The sequence below is a fragment of the Carassius auratus genome, unplaced genomic scaffold (genome assembly GCF_003368295.1).
Source record: "Carassius auratus strain Wakin unplaced genomic scaffold, ASM336829v1 scaf_tig00216339, whole genome shotgun sequence".
NCBI lineage: Eukaryota > Metazoa > Chordata > Actinopteri > Cypriniformes > Cyprinidae > Carassius > Carassius auratus.
In genome coordinates, this window is record NW_020528517.1 from 116,524 (window position 1) to 138,402 (window position 21,879).

Genomic DNA, 21,879 nt, shown 5'->3' on the forward strand with positions numbered 1-21,879 from the left:
GCGATGCGCCCGTTTTTGCCAGCCGTTTCCGCACCGCATTGAGTTAAAAACATCTCAACTTTTCAGAATGCGGCTAGTGCACCGCGGTTCATGTGACAAGAACTAAACATTCAGCTTCATCCTTTCCCGTAACAATGTTGAAAGCTCAGACAAGATGAAGGAACAGCTGATCATAGCTGTATTGCCATTTTGAAATAAATTTAGCAGAGCTACTGAAAGCGATTTTTTGTTTGCTGCAAATCCTTTTATCCTTTGGTGAAATTTCCCCGTATTCATGGTGAGAGCGCGTCATTGTTGCTTAGCAATATCAGACGCCTCAGGAGCGCTTATGCCCGAGCGCATTGGAGAAGGAGAAAGCGGCGCGCATAACGTTTAACACACGTTTTTAGGCGCGATATGTAAACGGCCCCTTATTCATTCATTAAATATTTTTGCTTGCATACATCTTCAAATATGCCTTGGGGAATCACAGAAAGTGACCAAATTAGGTTTTATTGTGAACACTTTTTTTTTTTTTGTGAAATTCGAATATCATTTTTATTTATTGAATAATAAGAGCAGAACGAATATTCGAATGTTCGACTATCCGTGCACACCCCTAATATAAATATATAAGAACGATTATAAAGATCTTTCTCACCAATCTCTTCTCACAACGTTTCTTTGTCTCAACAAAGATGATGGTTTTGCTCTCCTTTTCAGCCATGATTTCCTCCATCAGCTGAATCAGCCTTAAAGCACAAATAATTTCTTGGAAATATTTTCAACTTGATTTGTACAGTGAAACAGCAAGGTGAACCAATACAAATCACAATGAAGTAATAAAAGCTCAAAAAACTTCATATCCAATACTTTAAGAGACATGACTGGTGAATCAACTTACTTGTTGTCTTTCTCATTCTCCATGCAGACATCCACTATCTGCAGGATGTTGTGGTTTGCACTCAATTCTAGAGCTCCTATATTGATTTGGACATAGTCATGGAGGAAATCTTCAGCCAGCTGACAAACCTCTTTAGGCCATGTAGCACTCCACATGAGAGTCTGTTTGTCAGGCTGAAGGAAAAGAATAGCAGATACTAAACGAAAAATGTGTGTTGACAAACTGTGTGTGTGCATGGTGTATATTTGTGTGTGTGTGTGTGTGTATATATAAATATATATATATATATATATATATATATATATATATATATATATATATATATATATATATATATATATACAGAGATAGAGAAAAGAGTTTCAATATCTTTCCTATTTAATACTCGACTCGTCTATAGTTACATTGTTTTTTTTGGGCTGATATGGCTAAGAACTATACTATCATTCCGGCATAATAATCAAGGAACTTTGCTACCGTACTATAGATGCAGCAGGTGCAATGATATTGTGCAGCATTTAAAAAATATGTAGGCTACTGTTGGAAGTTAGCTGGGGACTGTTTTCGAGGCGCTGCATAATATCATTGCGCCTGCTCAGATCAGCTGAATGGGTCCGAAAATGTTAAAACTCAACTGTTTAACTAGGCTAGTTGGAAAATTAGCCTATTTTCCAAAATAGTGGAATGTTCCTTTAAAAGGGGGGGGGGGGGGTGAAATGCTCGTTTTCACTCAATATCCTGTTAATCTTGAATACCTATAGAGTAGTACTGCATCCTTCATAACTCCAAAAAGTCTTTAGTTTTATTATATTCATAAGAGAAAGATAGTCTGTACCGATTTTTCCCGGAAAAACACGACCGACTGGAGGCGTGACGTGTGGGCGGAGCTAAAGAATCACGAGCGCCAGTAGGCTTTTGCGTAGAGAGCGTTTGGAAGCTAGCTGATATTACCTTGAGGAAAAAACCATCACCCAAAACAAACCATGGATAACAGTCAGATTCAGCCATTTATTTATGATCCAGAATCAGATCCCGAGGCTGAAACTGAACGAGAGCAGCAGCAGCAACGACTCGCTCCGAGCGGGGCTCGAACCGGGTCTCCGATGGGAGGCGGACGCACTAACAAGGAGGCAGAGATATTTTAAGCAGTTTTACTCACCGCCTGCGGTTCCAACACACGATCATGACCCTTTTTCGTTGGGATTGCAACATCCTTAAGAAATAAACAATACGCAAATCCGTCGTCAAATTGGGCCTTGTTTGTAAAACAAGCATTTTCGAAATGCAGGGAACAAACACAAACACTTGCGCAACTCCGTTGATGCTCTGTAAAAATAAACTCCATCCACTGGTCCCGGGAGCGCGCGCTCTTCCGGGAGAAGTGCCCTTAAGACCCATATAAGGAAATTCCGCTCCATCTCGTCACACAGAGCCATACTCGAAAAAAACTTTCCGAAACTTGTGACAAACCGGAAGGAGTATTTTTGGAACAGAAATACTCCTTCAAACGTACAACTTAATTTTTGAAACTTTGTCCATGTTTAGCATGGGAATCCAACTCTTTAACAGTGTAAAAAACTCAGTATGCATGAAATAGCATTTCACCACCCCTTTAAGTATTGCTAGTCAATTAATCAGAAAATGATCATAGTTACTATTACACTTGTTCGTGAAGAGGGCTGAGAACCACAGCTCTATCCACCTTTTTCCTACATCACACGACACATTTTTATAACTTTCGCAAAGGGACAATAAAGTGTATTGAATTGGAATTAGAGAAGTAACTTCCTTGAAATGTTGACAATCAGCAACTGCCAGTGAACTTGTTTCAAGTTTTTTTTTTTTTTTTTTTTATCTAAAAACAGACTTAGAATTTCCTAAATATATTTTCCTAAAACAGGAGACAATGAGGTGATGCTATTCCCTTTACCCCTCTATCATTAAAAAATAAAAAATAAAAACAGACCAAAACTAACCCAAAACCTCAGATTAGTATTTCTACAGCAACATTATAGATGTTTTAAATATTACTGTAGTAATATATTTAAGTCTATATTAAGTGCATTCCAGTAAATTATTCATGGGATATCATTTATTAAATTGGGAGAGCAGAATGAGAACTGACCAGAGAATCAAACTGACCAGGTGTGCTATTTTAACTGGCAAAGGCTTTTAGCTAAATGACCTTCATTATCATTTGTGACCCTGGACCACAAAATCAGTCATAATTAGCATGGGTATACTTGTAGCAGTAGCTAACAATAAAGTGTATGGGTCAAAATAATAGATTTTTCTTTTATGCCAAAAATCATTAGGCTATTTCCTAGCGTAAATATTTCAAAACTTTTTTTGATAAGTAATAATATCCATTGCTAAGGACTTCATTTGGACAACTTTACAGGCAATTTTCTCAATGCATTGATTTCTTTTTTGCACCCACATATTCCAGATTTTCAAATAGTTGTATCTCAGCAAAACATTGCCCCAATAAATGGAAAGCTTATTTATTCAGCTTTCAGATGATGTATAAATTTCAGTTTTTTTTTAAAAAAATACCCTTAAGGCTAGTTTTGTGGTGCATGGCCACATTTCATACATTATCATGCAGCCATAAAAGATTATCATATCAGTATGCATTAACAACAGGTCTACTGTATAATATTTTTTTTGACAAGTTGTAGATGTGGGTTAGTTCCCATACCTCTTTCTAAATCTCTGGGCCCGTATTCATAAAGAATCTTAATGCAAAAAGTAGCTCCGAGTGACAAAATTCTAAGAAAATTCTTAGAAATGTGAGCGTTTACTCTTAAAATTAAAGAAAAATCCTAGTAAAGAAAAAAGTAATTCAGAAAGCATCTTAACCCTTAAAAGAGGTCTTAAGGTCAAACTTGTTAGGAGCACAGACGAGGACTTTTAAGACGCTTAAGAATTTCTTTAGCAGAGGAGAAAATGGCAGAGAGACGAAGAGGCAGAAGAAATGTGTTGCAGACAATGGATGACAGTGAGTTAATAAGACGATATAGATTATTTAATAATTTATAATTTAATATATAAATTAAAGTAATCACTACATTACGATATTTGGCAACTGGGAAAATGCAACAATGCAATAGTGATGATTTGGGTCTGTCACAACCTTCTGTAAGCAAAGTGATCACACAAACAATTACAGCATTTTCAGAACATCTTATTGTGTCGCTGTTCATTTAGTTTCCACTGATCATTCACACCTTGCAGGCTCAAAAAACTGCATTTATGAATATAGCAGGCTTATAAGTGCGCATAAGCAGGAGGAATGAACCGTTAATAGTTTGTGCTATATGCTCCCATGTCTGCTTCTTGTCCCTTGCTGTGACACCCGGCCAAAATTTTCCTTTAAGAATGGCCTTGCGTTCATCCACTAACGTCTCGGTTACGTACGTAACCCTCGTTCCCTGATGGAGGGAACGGAGACGTTATGTCGACCGACAAATGGGGTCTCACTTGGGAGGCCAATCATCTCTGATTTTAAGAGAAAACGCCAATGAAATTGGCAAGTGGATTAACACACCTGAGCCACTCCCCGTGCCAACGGGTATAAATAGGGCGACAGGTGCATCCACTCATTAGGTTTTACGCTGAGGAGCCGAGAACGTGTCCCGGCAACAGCGAATGGTTCAAGGTTGTGGCATGGGGACATAACGTCTCCGTTCCCTCCATCAGGGAACGAGGGTTACGTACGTAACCGAGACGTTCCCTATCTGTCGGTCACTACGAGTTATGTTGACCGACAAATGGGGTCCTATGGAAAACGCCATAACCTGAACCTCGTCACAACCCTGAGGCGCTGCAATTGTTGACAAGCCTTGGCGTGCCACAAAAGCTACACTTAAGGTCGTAACCTTCCCAAAGCCCCAGCGCAAATTCACTGACCTTGGTACCGAAGGGGCCAAAGGGTGAGTACATCGCTGCTGGAGAAGGCCATGCTGCTGTTCCGCCCACATAAAGTAAATGGAAGGGATTTCAACCTTCAGAGAAAGATTGCTTCAAATCTTCCCTATTTGTTCTTTCAGCTGGCAAGACAATGGGGAAGCGAGCCTTTAGGAAAAGGTCGCTACGGAGACCACATCCTACCCGTAGGGAGGTGACATGTGGATATACCGATATGGACTGGCCCAGAGGGGAGTACTACATATGGAAAGGGTGTCTGAGGCAGGTCCTACCTTGGAGTAGGGATGGAACGGCTGCCAGAAGAGACTGACAGAGCGATCTGTCAAGGGAAGACATGGGTTTGCCAAGAGGGAAACCTTACCGTGGAGAAATACACATATGGGATTACCCGTAGGGAACCCAGCCATATGGACACCTAGCCCAGTACAGGGGCTGACCGGCTCCGGGCATGCTAACGCCAGTACTGGGCCTGGCGACAGACTGCTCCGCCAAGTCTGACGCCGAGGGTGCTGGAGGATGCTCGACCAGGGTACGCCAACCGGGGAACTCTACTGGGAGAAGAAGGCGCTCACATCACCGTGTTAGGGGGAATGGCGCAGCAAGCGAGACACCCAGCCAGCCCTTCCCGCCAATTACCTGTTACCCAACACACGGGAGGAAACTGGCTCTACACGGAGGTTGTAAAACCTCGCAAAGGTGTTAGGTGTCGCCCAGCCCGCAGCTCGACAAATGTCTGCCAGAGAGGCGCCGTGCGCCAACGCATAGGAGGAGGCCACACTCCGTGTGGAGTGGGCCCTCACCCCCAGGGGGCACGGCTCGCCTTGGGAATGGTAAGCCAAGGCGATGGCGTCCACTATCCAGTGGGCCAACCTCTGCTTAGAGACAGCCTTCCCCTTCTGCTGACCTCCAAAGCAGACCAGGAGCTGCTCAGAGCTTCTGAAGCTCTGGGTGCGGTCCACGTATATGCGAAGCGCTCTTACGGGACACAGCAACGACAAGGCTGGATCTGCCTCCTCCAGGGGCAGCGCTTGCAGGTTCACCACCTGGTCTCGGAAGGGAGTGGTGGGAACCTTGGGCACGTATCCAGGCCGGGGTCTCAGGACAACGTGAGAGTAGGCCGGCCCGAACACAAGGCACTCTTCAGGCCCAGACACTGCAGACAACGCTCGTGACCGTCAACCGAAGACAGGAAACGACCGCATCCAGAAGGACACGGACGAAACGCCATCTTGAAAAAGACGCGAATCGTCCGTGATTTGCTCTTTTAGAACTGTCTCTTTTAGCCGAAGCGCCCAGGGGAATCGCCAACTCGCAGGGACACCGCTGTAATGCGCTGTCACACCGACCAGGAACAGTTTTAAAACAAAACAAAGATGATGGCTTTGTAGCGATGTCTTCATCCACTACTCGGCTCCGAAGCAAAAATCTAATGAGTGGATACACCTGTCGCCCTATTTATACCCGTTGGCACGGGGAGTGGCTCAGGTGTGTTAATCCACTTGCCAATTTCATTGGCGTTTTCTCTTAAAATCAGAGATGATTGGCCTCCCAAGTGAGACCCCATTTGTCGGTCGACATAACTCGTAGTGACCGACAGATAGGGAACTGGGCTAACAGAAAACACTGTTCCTCTGTCCAGTTTGGCTTTCTCACCCTTCTTGGTTTTGATTCCATGTTTGATACATTAAAACCAACATTCAAACCGCCACTTAAATAGGACAGCAATCACTGTAATTAGAAAGAGTGGAACAATTTTTATCATTCTAAGCCAATCAAATACCTTATAGGAAATTACAAGCATGGTAAATAAAAAAAGGATTTATATACACACATATAATGTGTGTGTGTGTGTGTGTGTATGTGAGAGAACGGTCAAATAGGATAAATTACGCATGTAAATTCAAAGTGAGAATTAGAATAGAGCCTATACTTAAAATCACTCTTTTTTTCCTTCTTGGACAACCAACCAATCACATTCTTCAAAAGATTGTGTCATACATAGCAACGGGGTCAACCCTGCCTCTTCACTAAGATGAAAGTTTTTGTCTTTTCCTTACTCAGAGTTGCTCTCAGATCGGTCCCGAATCGCTTTTAAGCTAAGACTCCTACGTAAAAGTTTTTAAGCTAAATTAAGAGTTTTCTGAGAGGATTCTTAGAATCTTTATGAATATGGGTCCTTATCTGTGGACCCTTAGGGGCTCCTCCATACACACAGGTACTTTTGATCCGAGATGATTTGCCATAGTCATAAGCCACTTGCTGCACCTGCTGGGCTAATTCATGCGTTGGTGCCAACACAAGACACTAAACCGAACAGAGAGCAGGAAAACAAATAGCGTAATTGAAGAATATGCAGCTAGCAAAGCACTATGGATACATTGTGGTCTGACAGTAAATCATAAAAATATTGTACATTGTTCTGTTTCTTAATTAGTGTCTAATTATTGCTGTAATAGTTGTATGGCAACTTACAATGGGCTCATCCCCTCTCTCCAAGTAGGGCTGAAGGTTAATATGCACTATGGCAGGCAGCAGATACTGTTGAAGATATCAAATGAATTAACATGAGACATCAGGATTGGGATATATACTTGTGTTGAGTATGTGCATTTTCTATGGCTGTAGGTTGTAGATATGGGTCTCTTACAGCCAGTGTTTTTCCAGAGCCAGTCTGAGCGATGCCCACCATGTCCCTGCCGCTGAGAGCTAAAGGAAAACCTTGAGCCTGGATAGCAGTGGGCTCCTTAAAGTTCTGTTGCAGCAGCACATCCATCACATATTCTTAAACAAACACAGAAACATCAATTCAATATTCTAATATGCATTCACTGTTCTACAGGACCAGATTATTTCTCATAGATATTTTTAACATCAACTTTGGCACATGAAAGAACAAAATTACAAAGTCATTTAGTTGAGAGAATAAATGACCACAAGTAATGGGAAAGAAAACATTTGTTATCGTTCAAGTTCAAACATTTATATGGTGCATCAGAAATAAAATGTATTGAAGTGTGGTGTATGGTGTATATAAAAGACTAGTGTAACCATCTTTTCCCTGACTAAGTTCCTTCCTATCTTTTCTCATTACCAAAGGATAAAAATATGAAATTTGACCTGCAGCGCGGGAAGATGTTTTAGGTTGAGGGTGCTGTACGTGTGCGGGTGGTTCGGGCGATAGAGCCCTTTACATTAAGTGAAAATAGCTGTATTTTTTTTTTTTTTTTTTATATGCTATTCAAACAAATGCAAATAGCTAGATCCTATTTATACTATGTACAGGTCCTTCTAAAAAAATAGCATATTGTGATAAAAGTTCATTATTTTCCATAATGTAATGATAAAAATTAAACTTTCATATATTTTAGATTCATTGCACACCAACTGAAATATTTCAGGTCTTTTGTTGTTTTAATACTGATGATTTTGGCATACAGCTCATGAAAACCCAAAATTCCTATCTCAAAAAGTTCGCATATTTCATCCGACCAATAAAAGAAAAGTGTTTTTAATACAAAAAAAGTCAACCTTCAAATAATTATGTTCAGTTATCCACTCAATACTTGGTCGGGAATCCTTTTGCAGAAATGACTGCTTCAATGCGGCGTGGCATGGAGACAATCAGCCTGTGGCACTGCTGAGGTGTTATGGAGGCCCAGGATGCTTCAGAATCAGAATCAGAATCAGAAAGAGCTTTATTGCCAAGTATGCTTACGCATACAAGGAATTTGTTTTAGTGACATAAGCTTCCAGTACACAGAGACAACAACACACTGAAAAAAAAAAAGATTTACAAATTGACAAATAAATAAGTGGATAAACAATTGTGCTATAAATGATAATGGAATAGGATTGAGTGAGATGCGGGAATGTTCTAGGATGGAGGGTTAACAAATAAATATAAGGATATTGCACGTTTATAAGCATAAGTAGAGAACATTTAACTGTTCATGAGGTAGATTGCCTGGGGGAAGAAACTGTTCTTGTGCCTTGCTGTTCTGGTGTTTGCGGCTCTGAGGCGCAAGGATGGGGTGACTTGGATGTGAGGGATCCAGAGTGATTTTCTGAGCCCTTTTCCTCACTCTGGATGTATACAGTTCTTGAAGGGTGGGCAGGGGAGCACCAATAATCCTTTCAGCAGTCCGAACAGTTATCTGTAGTCTTCTGATGTCTGATTTTGTTGCTGAACCAAACCAGACAGTTATTGAAGTACAGAGGACAGACTCAATGACGGCCGAGTAGAACTGTTTTTGCAGCTCCTGTGGCAGGTTAAACTTCCTCAGCTGGCGAAGGAAATACAACCTTTGCTGGGCCTTTTTAACAATGGAGTCAATGTGATTGTCCCATTTCAGGTCCTGAGAGATGGTGGTGCCCAGGAATCTGAATGACTCCACTGCAGTCACAGTGCTGTTCATGATGGTGAGTGGGGAAAGTGCAGGTGGGTTTCTCCTAAAGTCCACGATCATCTCCACTGTTTTGAGCGTGTTCAGCTCCAGGCAAACTGGAGGGGGTCCAGTAAGGGTCCAGTGATGTCCTTCAGATAAGCCAGAACCAGTTTTTCAAATGACTTCATGACGACAGACGTTAGAGCCACAGGCCACAGGTCACAGGTCTCAACTTTCTCTTCGATAGCGGCCTTAAGGCGGTCGCACACCAGACGAGAAGCGCCACGTCGCGTCGCGCCACATGTAGGACAACTCAAGGTATCGCACACTGGACGCGCACATTCTATATGCGTGAGCTCAATTTCGCAGCAAGATGGGAGAGTTTTAACTTCATCTATTATTATTATTTTAAATATATGATTTTAATTGATAAAAGCTGAGTTTTGAACGTTAATTAATGAAAAGAATCTGTGTTATTATAATAAGTCTGTTATTGTTTTGTTGTATCTGTTGTCTAGGCAACTGTGCAGCTGAAAACGTAACCAAACACTTTTTGTAATGTTTTATTTGAATGAAACAAGTGTACTGTATTTTAATTTCAGTTTCAGTTTATAACATCTGGGTTTTTTAATATAAAACTATGCGGATGGCGCTCTGTGGCGCGGCAGAAATTTGAACAGCGTTCTGAGTCGTAGCTGGGCGCCGCGGACAGACGCCGAATGGCGCCGCCGGTGTGTGTACTCACATAGAGAATAATGTGTTCGAATTTTAAAGACGTGGCGCGACGCGACGCGGCGCTGCGCTTCTCGTCCGGTGTGCGACCCCCTTTAAGCTCATCCAGAGTGTTGGGTCTTGCGTCTCTCAACTTTCTCTTCACAATATCCCACAGATTCTCTATGGGGTTCAGGTCAGGAGAGTTGGCAGGCCAATTGAGCACAGTAATTCCATGGACAGTAAACCATTTACCAGTGGTTTTGGCACTGTGAGCAGGTGCCAGGTCGTGCTGAAAAACAAAATCTTCATCTCCATAAAGCTTTTCAGCAAATGGAAGCATGAAGTGCTCCAAAATCTCCTGATAACTAGCTGCATTGACCCTGCCCTTGATAAAACACAGTGGAGGATGGGGTGATAAAACAGGCGCAAGGATGGGGTGACTTGGATGTGAGGGATCCAGAGTGATTTTCTGAGCCCTTTTCCTCACTCTGGATGTATACAGTTCTTGAAGGGTGGGCAGGGGAGCACCAATAATCCTTTCAGCAGTCCGAACAGTTATCTGTAGTCTTCTGATGTCTGATTTTGTTGCTGAACCAAACCAGACAGTTATTGAAGTACAGAGGACAGACTCAATGACGGCCGAGTAGAACTGTTTTTGCAGCTCCTGTGGCATGTTAAACTTCCTCAGCTGGCGAAGGAAATACAACCTTTGCTGGGCCTTTTTAACAATGGAGTCAATGTGATTGTCCCACTTCAGGTCCTGAGAGATGGTGGTGCCCAGGAATCTGAATGACTCCACTGCAGTCACAGTGCTGTTCATGATGGTGAGTGGGGAAAGTGCAGGTGGGTTTCTCCTAAAGTCCACGATCATCTCCACTGTTTTGAGCGTGTTCAGCTCCAGGCAAACTGGAGGGGGTCCAGTAAGGGTCCAGTGATGTCCTTCAGATAAGCTTGAACCAGTTTTTCAAATGACTTCATGACGACAGACGTTAGAGCCACAGGCCACAGGTCACAGGTCTCAACTTTCTCTTCGATAGCGGCCTTAAGGCGGTCGCACACCAGACGAGAAGCGCCACGTCGCGTCGCGCCACATGTAGGACAACTCAAGGTATCGCACACTGGACGCGCACATTCTATATGCGTGAGCTCAATTTCGCAGCAAGATGGGAGAGTTTTAACTTCATCTATTATTATTATTTTAAATATATGATTTTAATTGATAAAAGCTGAGTTTTGAACGTTAATTAATGAAAAGAATCTGTGTTATTATAATAAGTCTGTTATTGTTTTGTTGTATCTGTTGTCTAGGCAACTGTGCAGCTGAAAACGTAACCAAACACTTTTTGTAATGTTTTATTTGAATGAAACAAGTGTACTGTATTTTAATTTCAGTTTCAGTTTATAACATCTGGGTTTTTTAATATAAAACTATGCGGATGGCGCTCTGTGGCGCGGCAGAAATTTGAACAGCGTTCTGAGTCGTAGCTGGGCGCCGCGGACAGACGCCGAATGGCGCCGCCGGTGTGTGTACTCACATAGAGAATAATGTGTTCGAATTTTAAAGACGTGGCGCGACGCGACGCGGCGCGGCGCTGCGCTTCTCGTCCGGTGTGCGACCCCCTTTAAGCTCATCCAGAGTGTTGGGTCTTGCGTCTCTCAACTTTCTCTTCACAATATCCCACAGATTCTCTATGGGGTTCAGGTCAGGAGAGTTGGCAGGCCAATTGAGCACAGTAATTCCATGGACAGTAAACCATTTACCAGTGGTTTTGGCACTGTGAGCAGGTGCCAGGTCGTGCTGAAAAACAAAACCTTCATCTCCATAAAGCTTTTCAGCAAATGGAAGCATGAAGTGCTCCAAAATCTCCTGATAACTAGCTGCATTGACCCTGCCCTTGATAAAACACAGTGGACCAACACCAGCAGCTGACATGGCACCCCAGACCATCACTGACTGTGGGTACTTGACACTGGACTTCAGGCATTTTGGCATTTCCTTCTCCCCAGTCTTCCTCCAGACTCTGGCACCTTGATTTCCGAATGACATGCAAAATTTGCTTTCATCCGAAAAAAGTACTTTGGACCACTGAGCAACAGTCCATTGCTGCTTCTCTGTAGCCCATTTCCTGCACACGCCTGTGCACGGTGTCTCTGGATGTTTCTACTCCAGACTCAGTCCACTGCTTCCGCAGGTCCCCCAAGGTCTGGAATCGGACCTTCTCCACAATCTTCCTCAGGGTCTGGTCACCTCTTCTCGTTGTGCAGCGTTTTTTGCCACACTTTTTCCTTCCCACAGACTTCCCACTGAGGTGCCTTGATACAGCACTCTGGGAACAGCCTATTCGTTCAGAAATTTCTTTCTGTGTCTTACCCTCTCGCTTGAGGGTGTCAATGATGGCCTTCTGGACAGTAGTCAGGTCGGCAGTCTTACCCATGATTGCGGTTTTGAGTAATGAACCAGGCTGGGAGTTTTTAAAAGCCTCAGGAATCTTTTGCAGGTGTTTAGAGTTAATTAGTTGATTCAGATGATTAGGTTAATAGCTCGTTTAGAGAACCTTTTCATGATATGCAAATTTTTTGACAAGGACCTATATAATAACTGCTAATTATAATACATTATAAAACATGCATTAAAAAATGTTTGATTTATTTTTAAATAAATATATTGGTTTAATTCAAATTATTAAACGGGACAAAATCCCTATACCTACCCTAACCCTACCTGATACTGTATTTTCAACTTTTTGATTATTTCCTTTGTTTTAATAAAAAGAATTGCTTTTCTGATGTGATTTTAATTTTAAAAAGGGAGAAAAAAGTTTGCCACAGGGCAGATTCGAACCTAGGTTGATCGCATCAAAATGAATATGACACATGCCTTAAAATCTGATGACTGATGACCGTCTTTTGTAATGTTTAATAGCCCAATGCTGGTAGGTAAGGCTAGTGTTTCTGCCAACGAGGCAACCTATTTGCACAGTGTAAATAGACACTCCGATTTTCTTTTCTTTTTTTTGTTATTCCCAACAGTTAAACAGTTGCCCACAGAAAAAAAAGCGGGTGCACCCTCACTTCCCAAGCCTATGAATATGACACTAGTGGACTGTTTGAAAATTAACATTACTTACGAGGAAACTGAGCTTGATGGAAGTTGGTGACGGGCTTTGGACAGCCGGAGCATCTGACAGTAATCTCTCTCTTCCGGCGATATTCTTCTTCATCATACTATTCAATATACAAGTATAAATAAAACTCAAGGAAAAACTGTAGAAAGTTCACTAAAATGATTGACCAAAATAACAGTGTTATTGCTTTTTAAGCCATTACATGCAATATATACACTGTAAACCCAGATAAGTTCTACTAACTCAAAAAAATTGAGGCAACTGATTGCCGCTATTTTTTTAAGTTTGCAAACTTAAATATCCTCAGTAAGCATATAGCTAGTTATTTTGAGTAACTGTAAATTATAAATAAACATTCATTTAAATCAAAATATATAATCAGAGATGTATAAAGTACTAGAGACCCAGACTTGAGCAAAAGTACAAAGTGCTCTATCAAAAAAGTGACTTGAGTAGAAGTTGAAGTGCTCTTTAAGCACCACACTTAAGTAGAAGTACTAATAGGCTAGTGACAATGCACCTGAATTTTTGAGATACCCCTACCGGAGGTAAAACTAAACCCAACAATGTTTTTCCTCATCTCTAAGGTCTCCCATATATGAAATGGATTCTTGGCTAAAAATATTTTACTGCTAAGATTGTTAAATTAACTGATATTGTTATACACCCCAAAACCAATAAAGGACTAAAATATAGCCTGTCCGTATGGGAGTTAAGGCATATAAACTAATGCAGATCAATCACACAAGCTCTGAGAGCTTTGAAACTTGACATGTTTGTAGTTAGGAAGTTCATTCAACTACTAGAAAAGACTGGATGTAAATATCTTTAATGGAATAAATAGAGACATGTAAACACATACCTAAAATAAGCGGACATGCACCAATTTAATATCTATGCAGAATGTTTCCATTTACTTTGTGCTGGCTTTGCCTGGGATTATTATAGAAACATATGATGGCTTGTTGGAAAGGTGGGGTTGTGCTGAATCCAGCAATACCAAATATGTAAATATAGCATGACAAATTGGAGTGTTCTGTCACTCAATGTATGAGATGTCCAAAATGAATGAAAATAGAACACTGACATAATTTAGTCTAAAGCCCAATCAGTGGTGAGAAGAATGTTGACAAATTCGAATATAAGATACATCTAATAATGAAATATTTCATATGGCACCTTTTTAATAAAACTATAACTTAACTTCACACAATACAAATTCAATTACTCTTAAAGGGGGGGTGAAATGCTATTTCATGCATACTGAGTTTTTTACACTGTTAAAGAGTTGGATTCCCATGCTAAACATGGACAAAGTTTCAAAAATTAAGTTGTACGTTTGAAGGAGTATTTCTGTTCCAAAAATACTCCTTCCGGTTTGTCACAAGTTTCGGAAAGATTTTTTCGAGTATGGCTCTGTGTGACGTTAGATGGAGCGGAATTTCCTTATATGGGTCCTAGGTCACGTCTGCCGGAAGAGCGCGCGCTCCCGTATAGCAGAGCACTGAGAGCACAACAGGCATTCACTGATCAGAGTGAGAGCGTCGCAAAATGTCACAAAAGAAGTGTATTTTTGGTTGCCAGGGCAGCATTAAAAAAAAAAAAAACAGCATTAAGGGACCAGTGGATGGAGTTTATTTTTACAGAGCATCAACGGAGTTGTGCAAGTGTTTGTTCCCTGCATTTCTAAGATGCTTGTTTTACAAACATGGCCCAGTTTGACGACGGATTTGCATATCGTTTATTTCTTAAGGATGATGCAATCCCAATGAAAAGGGTCACGATCGTGTGTTGGAACCGCAGGCGGTGAGTAAAACTGCTTAAAATATCTCTGCCTCCTTGTTAGTGCTTCCGCCTCCCATCGGAGACCCGGGTTCGAGCCACGCTCGGAGCGAGTTGTTGCTGCTGCTGCTCTCGTTCAGTTTCAGCCTCGGGATCTGATTCTGGTTCATAAATATACGCTGAATCTGACTGTTAGCCATGGTTTGTTTTGGTTGGTTTTGTCCTCACGGTGTCACAGCTTCCAGACGCGCTCAACAAAGCTTACTGGCGCTCGTGATTCTTTAGTTCCGCCCACACGTCACGCCTCCAGTCGGTCGTGTTTTTCCGGGAAAAATCGGTACAGACTATCTTTCTCTTATGAATATAATAAAACTAAAGACTTTTAGGAGTTATGAAGGATGCAGTACTACTGTATAGGTACTCAAGATTAACAGGATATTGAGTGAAAACGAGCATTTCCCCTTTAAATAAAACAAATGGCAATCTAACTAAACAAACAAACACTCTTTGGGGTAATGAGCCCTGTCTTCTTAGGCTGTTTAATTTGTTTTCTAGCAGCAACCATTTGGAACATGAACTGCTTTTGGTCACCATTCGAGAAGGGTCTGGCGGCCGACTTGCACTTGCACTCTTAGACTTGCACTCCCAGATACTTGCACTTTCGCTAGTTACATCACTTGCAGTCTTTATTTTTTATTTTGTTTAATTTTTTTATTACTTTTTGTTTGAATCTCTAAACATTTAACAACAGGTGGCGAAGACAAGAAAAAAGAAGCTAAATTACAATGTCACTTACACTTGCAATCGACACAAATCGTGCATGTTGCCAATGGAGACAAGACGCTGTGGTGGTGATTAAATGATTAAAACTAAATTAGTAGGCCTACTTCTATAATGTACAGGGTCCTGCAAGAAAAAGACAAGCCCGGACCGTGGCCACTGAACAGCAGAATATGAACGCAATGCACAAAGTCTTTCATTAAGCGTTTTCCTCCTGTAGAAAAAACAAACACTTAATATGGCATATTGTATTAAGGTACATTAAGTTCAATTAAAAGACCAAATATGACATATAGTTATTATTTAAAGTACTACAAGGTAAGCAGATGGCTATGAACATAATGCCCAAACTTTGTCCTCCCATACAACTAAACGCTTAAAGGGATAGTTCACCCAAAAATCATAATTATGTTATTAACAACTCACCCTCATGTAGTTCCAAACCAGTAAGACCTCCATTTATCTTCAGAACACAGTTTAAGATATTTTAGATTTAGTCCGAGAGCTCTCGGTCCCTCCATTGAAGCTGTGTGTACGGTATACTGTCCATGTCCAGAAAGGTAAGACAAACATCATCAAAGTAGTCCATGTGACATCAGAGGGTCAGTTAGAATTTTTTGAAGCATCGAAAATACATTTTGGTCCAAAAATAGCAAAAATTATTACTTTATTCATCATTGTCATCTCTTCCATGTCTGTTGTGAGAGAGAGTTCAAAACAAAGCAGTTTGTGATATCCGGTTCGCGAACTAATCATTCGATGTAAGCGGATCTTTTTTAACCAGTTCACCAAATTGAACTGAATTGTTTTAAACGGTTCACGTCTCCAATAAGCATTAATCCACAAATGACTTAAGCTGTTAACTTTTTTAATGTGGCTGACACTCCCTCTGAGTTAAAACAAACCAATATCCCGGAGTAATTCATTTACTCAAACAGTACACTGACTGAACTGCTGTGAAGAGAAAACTGAAGATGAACACCGAGCCGAGCCAGATAACAAACAATAGACTGACTCGTCCACGAGTCAAGAACCGTTTCTGTCAGATGCGTCCGATTAGAGAACCGAGGAGCTGATGATACTGTGCATGTGTGATTCAGCGTGAAGCAGACAGACACACAGAGTGTCTGACATTCTTTTGGTAACATCAATTTTGGTGATTGATTCTGAACCGATTCTGTGGTAGTGTTATCAGCGCGCGTAAACCGAAGGCTTTGCAATCATCGCCAATGACATCATTACGTCAAGCGCAAAAGAACCGGTGAACCGTTTTCTTCAACCGGTTTATTGAATCGAACTGTCTGAAAGAACTACTGGTGATCCGAAAACCGATGCAACCGGTTCTTGATTCGTGAACGAGTCATTATCTGGCTCGGCTCGGTGTTCATCTCTCTCTTCACATCACTTCAGTCAGTGTACTGTTTGAGTACATGAATTACTCCGGGATATTGGTTTGTTTGAGGTCAGAGGGAGTCAGCCACATTAAAAAAAGTTAACCGCTCAAGTCATTTGTGGATTAAAACCATTCAGTTCGATTTGGTGAACTGGTTCAAAAAGATCTGGTTACATCGAATGATTCGTTCATGAACCAGATATCACAAACTGCTTTGATTTGAACTCTCTCACAACAGACACGGAAGAGAAGACAATGCTGAATAATAATAATTCAGTAGGCCTAGCCTATATGTCTTTTGTTGTTGACTCAATGTATACAGACCAGAAAATATGTACGTGCATTATGAAATGCATTGAGTGATTTTAAAAGGATCAACTCCGTACAGGCAAGTAGACGAGTACAGTGATATAAACGAGTTTTAGACAGTTTATTCTATATGGAAAAATGCTTAACGTGAAACTTTGCATGTTGCATTTATTCTGGGCTCACATGCTTGCCTGTACCTATTAGTTATGTATTTTAATAATGTAGAGAAGCATATTGAGTTTGGCCTTTATCATCTTAGTCCGTTATGCCACATTTTTGCGGGATGTGAGGAAAATACTATATACATATTCATTATATTAATGAACTGTATATTTAGTTTGATAATTTAATAGCATCTTAATATATTAAGCCATGCTAAGTGTTTTTGTCTACACTTAGCGAGAGACTTTGTGCAAACGTTCATATTCTCTGCTGTTCTGGCCACGGATTTGCCGGTCTTGTCTTTTTCTTGCAGGACCCTGTACATTACAGTACTAAATTAGTTTTAATCATTTAATCACCACCACAGCGTTTTGTCTCCATTGGCAACATTCACGATTTGTGTCCATTGCAAGTGATGTCACAGGTAGCAGAGAGTGCAACACTCTGGACAGTATGGGAAAGGGCAAGAGCAAAACTCTGTGCAGGTCAAGTCCACTGAAAGCCACTGACATTTGGTGGCATCGGTGCAGTTTCCGTCTTTACAGTAGAGGTGGGTGAGGTCTCTAACTCCTTTAGTTGCTGATGCCTTCTGGAACATCACAGATTTAATGCACCCATCTTCTCTGAGCCTCCATCCTCTACCAACTGGGTTCCAGAGAAGAGGTTTGGCTGTGACGCCACACTGCTGTTTGGTACATGGCTCTCAGCACATGTTGCTGGAAAGCCATCTTCTGTTGGGGGTAGATTTGCTGCTGACAAATCTGTGGTAGATGCTAGTGTTTACCTCAGCTCATCCAGGTTGGTGCAAGGATGCCCATCTTGGTGCCTCTTCTTTGTCTTTCAAGATATTTGATTGAGTGTTGGTGGTCATATCTATCAAACACTATAACGACACAGCTGTTACCTTCTTTTCCCATTAAAGTTGCAATCTTTTTCAAGACACACTCACCCAGGTCATTGAACGTTTGAAAAGCTGAATCATTGAGACTTTGAAGAATATCCATGGCATCAATGATATATGCTGATGGTTCTTTAACATTTGGCAGCTGCTGTGTCTCTTCAACAACAGCATCGAGTTTCTTGGCCAGGTCAGCTTTTGTTGTCTTCTTCATGCTTCCATCATCAAAAAACAAAGAGGGTGGGACAGCTGCGAGTTCGTGAGACATCACAGTCTCCATGGACACCTCTCTTTGTTTGGAGACAGCCAGTAATCTTCGAAAGAGCATGTCTGAGTCCATGTGGACCGTTCTAGATATGCTGACTCCAACTGATGTTTTCATGTCCTTGAAGGTTGCACTCTGGTCCCAGAAGCTCTTTGTTCTTTTTTGATTTTGCCAGACGTTGTTCCATAAAGATGGCATTGTGCTTCGCACCATCTTGGAGGAAGCTTGAGAGCTCTTTTGCAACTTTCTCAGATGCAACCTGACCACTTGCTACTTGATATCAAGATCAAAGGGATTCTGCCTCTGCTCCACAGTTTCCATTATCTTCTGTATTGAACATTGTATCGTAAAAGTTGGTATTATACCTTATATTGCTATCATATACTGTTGTATACCAACATTAACACAACATTTCCCCAAAATCATGTTTAATCAGACATACGAGATTTATGACTTGGGAGCGGGGAGATACGAGGTTACGCTCTCATTGATAAGAATGATACGGACAAAGACGTCGCTGCTGCCAGCAGTGTTCATCAAGTCTACGGTCGTGGTCGAGCATTTTGACAAGAGAAAAGGCTTTAAAGGGTAACTAAACCCCTGGTCAGAGCCTGACTCCACCCACTGGCAATATTTGGAAAATGCTGAAAAGTGGGCAGAGCACAGCGGAGATAGAGGGTAGATAGAGAACCTAGAGCGAGGGTGAGCAGGTGGGGCATGAACCTGAGACCCGCAGTGACAGATTAAATTGACAGCTGCTTTCAGAGTCGCTAAAATGGAGAGTGACTCTAGTGACGCAAGTAGCTTTGCAACAGAGCATTCATTTGAAGTAGAGGACTTTTCCCCCCCACCTTCACCTGAAGTGTAGGATGTCGATGTGTCTGTGGACTGATGCAATACTATGCTACTAACTAACTGTGCTTCTAACAATACTAATGTTACACTAACAACTATGCTAATTAATGACATAGGCTACACGAAATCATCTAAATAACTTTATAAATGCTATGCTAAATAGATGCTAAAATACTCTATCCTGATCGTTTTCAATACTCGCAATTCCAACTCCTGACTCACTACAGTGATTTTGATGGAACAAGATGGTTTTATACTGCCAAGGATGTGGTAGCTCGTACCAAGGGCGTGGTGAGCTGGAAACTGCTTACGTCACGTACCACCGTAAACATTCAATAGAAAAAATAAAAAAATTAAGGCACTAATTTGTGCCGCAAACAAAGTCGGTGTATAAAAGTGAAGCAGAACAAAAAACGATGAGGTGACTAGGCTGTAATAGGCGGGAATTAGCCTAATCTGCACGCAAACTTACCTTCGTGGTTCACAGGCTTCCTTCTGCACCGATCGATTTTTAACAAAACAAGCCTACTCAAATGTATCTAACCTAACTATTTTTATTCGTTATTGTGAAAAAAAACTGAGTTATGCAATGATAGGCTTACATGGCGCCAGTAGAAAGACCTTTTTTCTCCCATAAATAAAACCTGTTAGCCTACTTGGGGTATTTTACATGCACAGTGCCAACTTCAAGTCAGTAAAATAATAATAAAAACAAAAATTGAATGCTGGTATCCAAAGCATTTAATTCAATACAAGTAGAATTAGAAATAAGATAAAACTTCAATGCACACGTATAATAAGCCTAGTAATAATAAGCTTATTAATAAGTAGACATTTTAAAATACATCAATAACTGATATCAAAGTTTAACACAGATAAAATCAGAGTTAAAGCTTGCTTTACGTGTTGCTCGACGAGGATTTCTCAATCGTTGTGACTTTAAATTCTGAGGACACAAAATGCCACAGAAGTTCCTGCCACGGAGGATTCTCAGACAGTTGAAGTGTCTGATGGAGTTAAGAGATTTGCTCTCAATCTATTTTCAACACTTTAGATTGTTTAAAGGGGGGGTGAAATGCTCGTTTTTCACTCAGTATCCTGTTAATCTTGAGTACCTATAGAGTAGTCCTGCATCCTTCATAACTCCAAAAAGTCTTTAGTTCCCCATCGAGGGAGAAGATGCGTCGATAACGCTTTGGGAACGCAGTCTGTGTGAGTGCGTCTGAAGCATCCATGTTAACTAGTCCAATGGCGAGAGTGAGCGTCAGGAGTGACGTCACGACCAGGAATTGATAAAAACCCCAACCGGAGCAACCGGTGTTAGCTTTCTGTGCCTCAGCAAGCGATCTGTGTCAAACCTGTCTGCCATATTTACTGTTGTCTTGTGCAAAGTTTATATACAATGGCTAAGCAACTATTCAAACCGTGTGCTTCTCCCTGCCTGCGTTATTTAACGGGTGGGGATACACACAAGCTTTGTGTAGTTTGTTTGGGAGTGGAGCATGCGTTATCAGCCTTCGAGGAGACTGATTGCCCGCATTGTGAGAAGCTTTCGCTTCGCATGCTCCGCTCCCGCTTGTCACTCTTTGATGAGAAGAGTGGCGAGCCTCGCGCTCCTCAGGGTGCAGGACCCGCTTCTGCTGAGGTAGAACAGAGAATGCATTCCTGGGGTTCGCAAATGGATCTCTCAGCGGGGTTGGAGACGGGTCCAAGGACTCTTTCTCCTCCCTTACCTGGGAGATCCATAGCTCAAACTCCGGTGTCGGAAGCCCGCCCCACGGCTTCTTCCGCCCGGGGGGAGAGCCCATTGCTTCGTTGCTCTAGCTCCGAGGAGTTAGATGTAATGGGCAGTGAAGGTGACACACATCTCTTTCCCCAGCATATGAGGAGTTGGTTGATGTATTAACACGAGCTGTAGATAAGTTACATATATCTTGGCCATCTGATAAACAGAGCGCTCGTCCTAAAAGCAAATTAGACGAGCGTTTTCTGTCTTCTAAAACATCGCCTACATCACGGGGTCTCCCTTTTTTCCCTGATCTTCACAGTGAGCTGTCTAGATCGTGGAATAAGCCGTATTCATCACGTCTTTTCAGCCCTCAAGTGTGCATTTATTATGATATAAGAGGGCTGAAAGAAAATGGTTATGAAGTGATGCCCCGGGCGGAGCAGACGCTCGCGATCTATCTTTCCCCTGGTTCAGCGTCATCTATTAAGAACCCGACTTTGCCCACGAAGCCTTTAAAGATCACATCTAATTTAGTGGGTAAAGCTTACACAGCAGCAGGTCAGGCTGGAGCTTGCCTTCACTCTATGGCTTTGCTTCAGGCTTATCAGGCTGAGCTGCTGGGGGAGTTAGATAACAGTGAGGGAGTCAGCCGTGACGAAATTCGCGAAC

At 41.7% G+C, this 21,879-nt stretch overlaps 1 protein-coding gene across 1 annotated transcript; it reads right to left on the minus strand.

Moving 5' to 3' along the window:
• Positions 1-200: 200 nt before the first annotated feature.
• On the minus strand, positions 201-18,839 carry LOC113097633 (probable ATP-dependent RNA helicase DDX17). Its single transcript, XM_026262900.1, has 9 exons — positions 18,413-18,839; positions 17,709-17,758; positions 13,041-13,137; positions 7,461-7,594; positions 7,286-7,351; positions 6,995-7,117; positions 884-1,056; positions 641-731; positions 201-209 (listed from the first exon to the last, which is right to left on the minus strand). The coding sequence occupies exons 1-9, from the start codon at positions 18,837-18,839 to the stop codon at positions 201-203; spliced, it is 1,170 nt and encodes a 389-aa protein (XP_026118685.1).
• Positions 18,840-21,879: the final 3,040 nt, after the last annotated feature.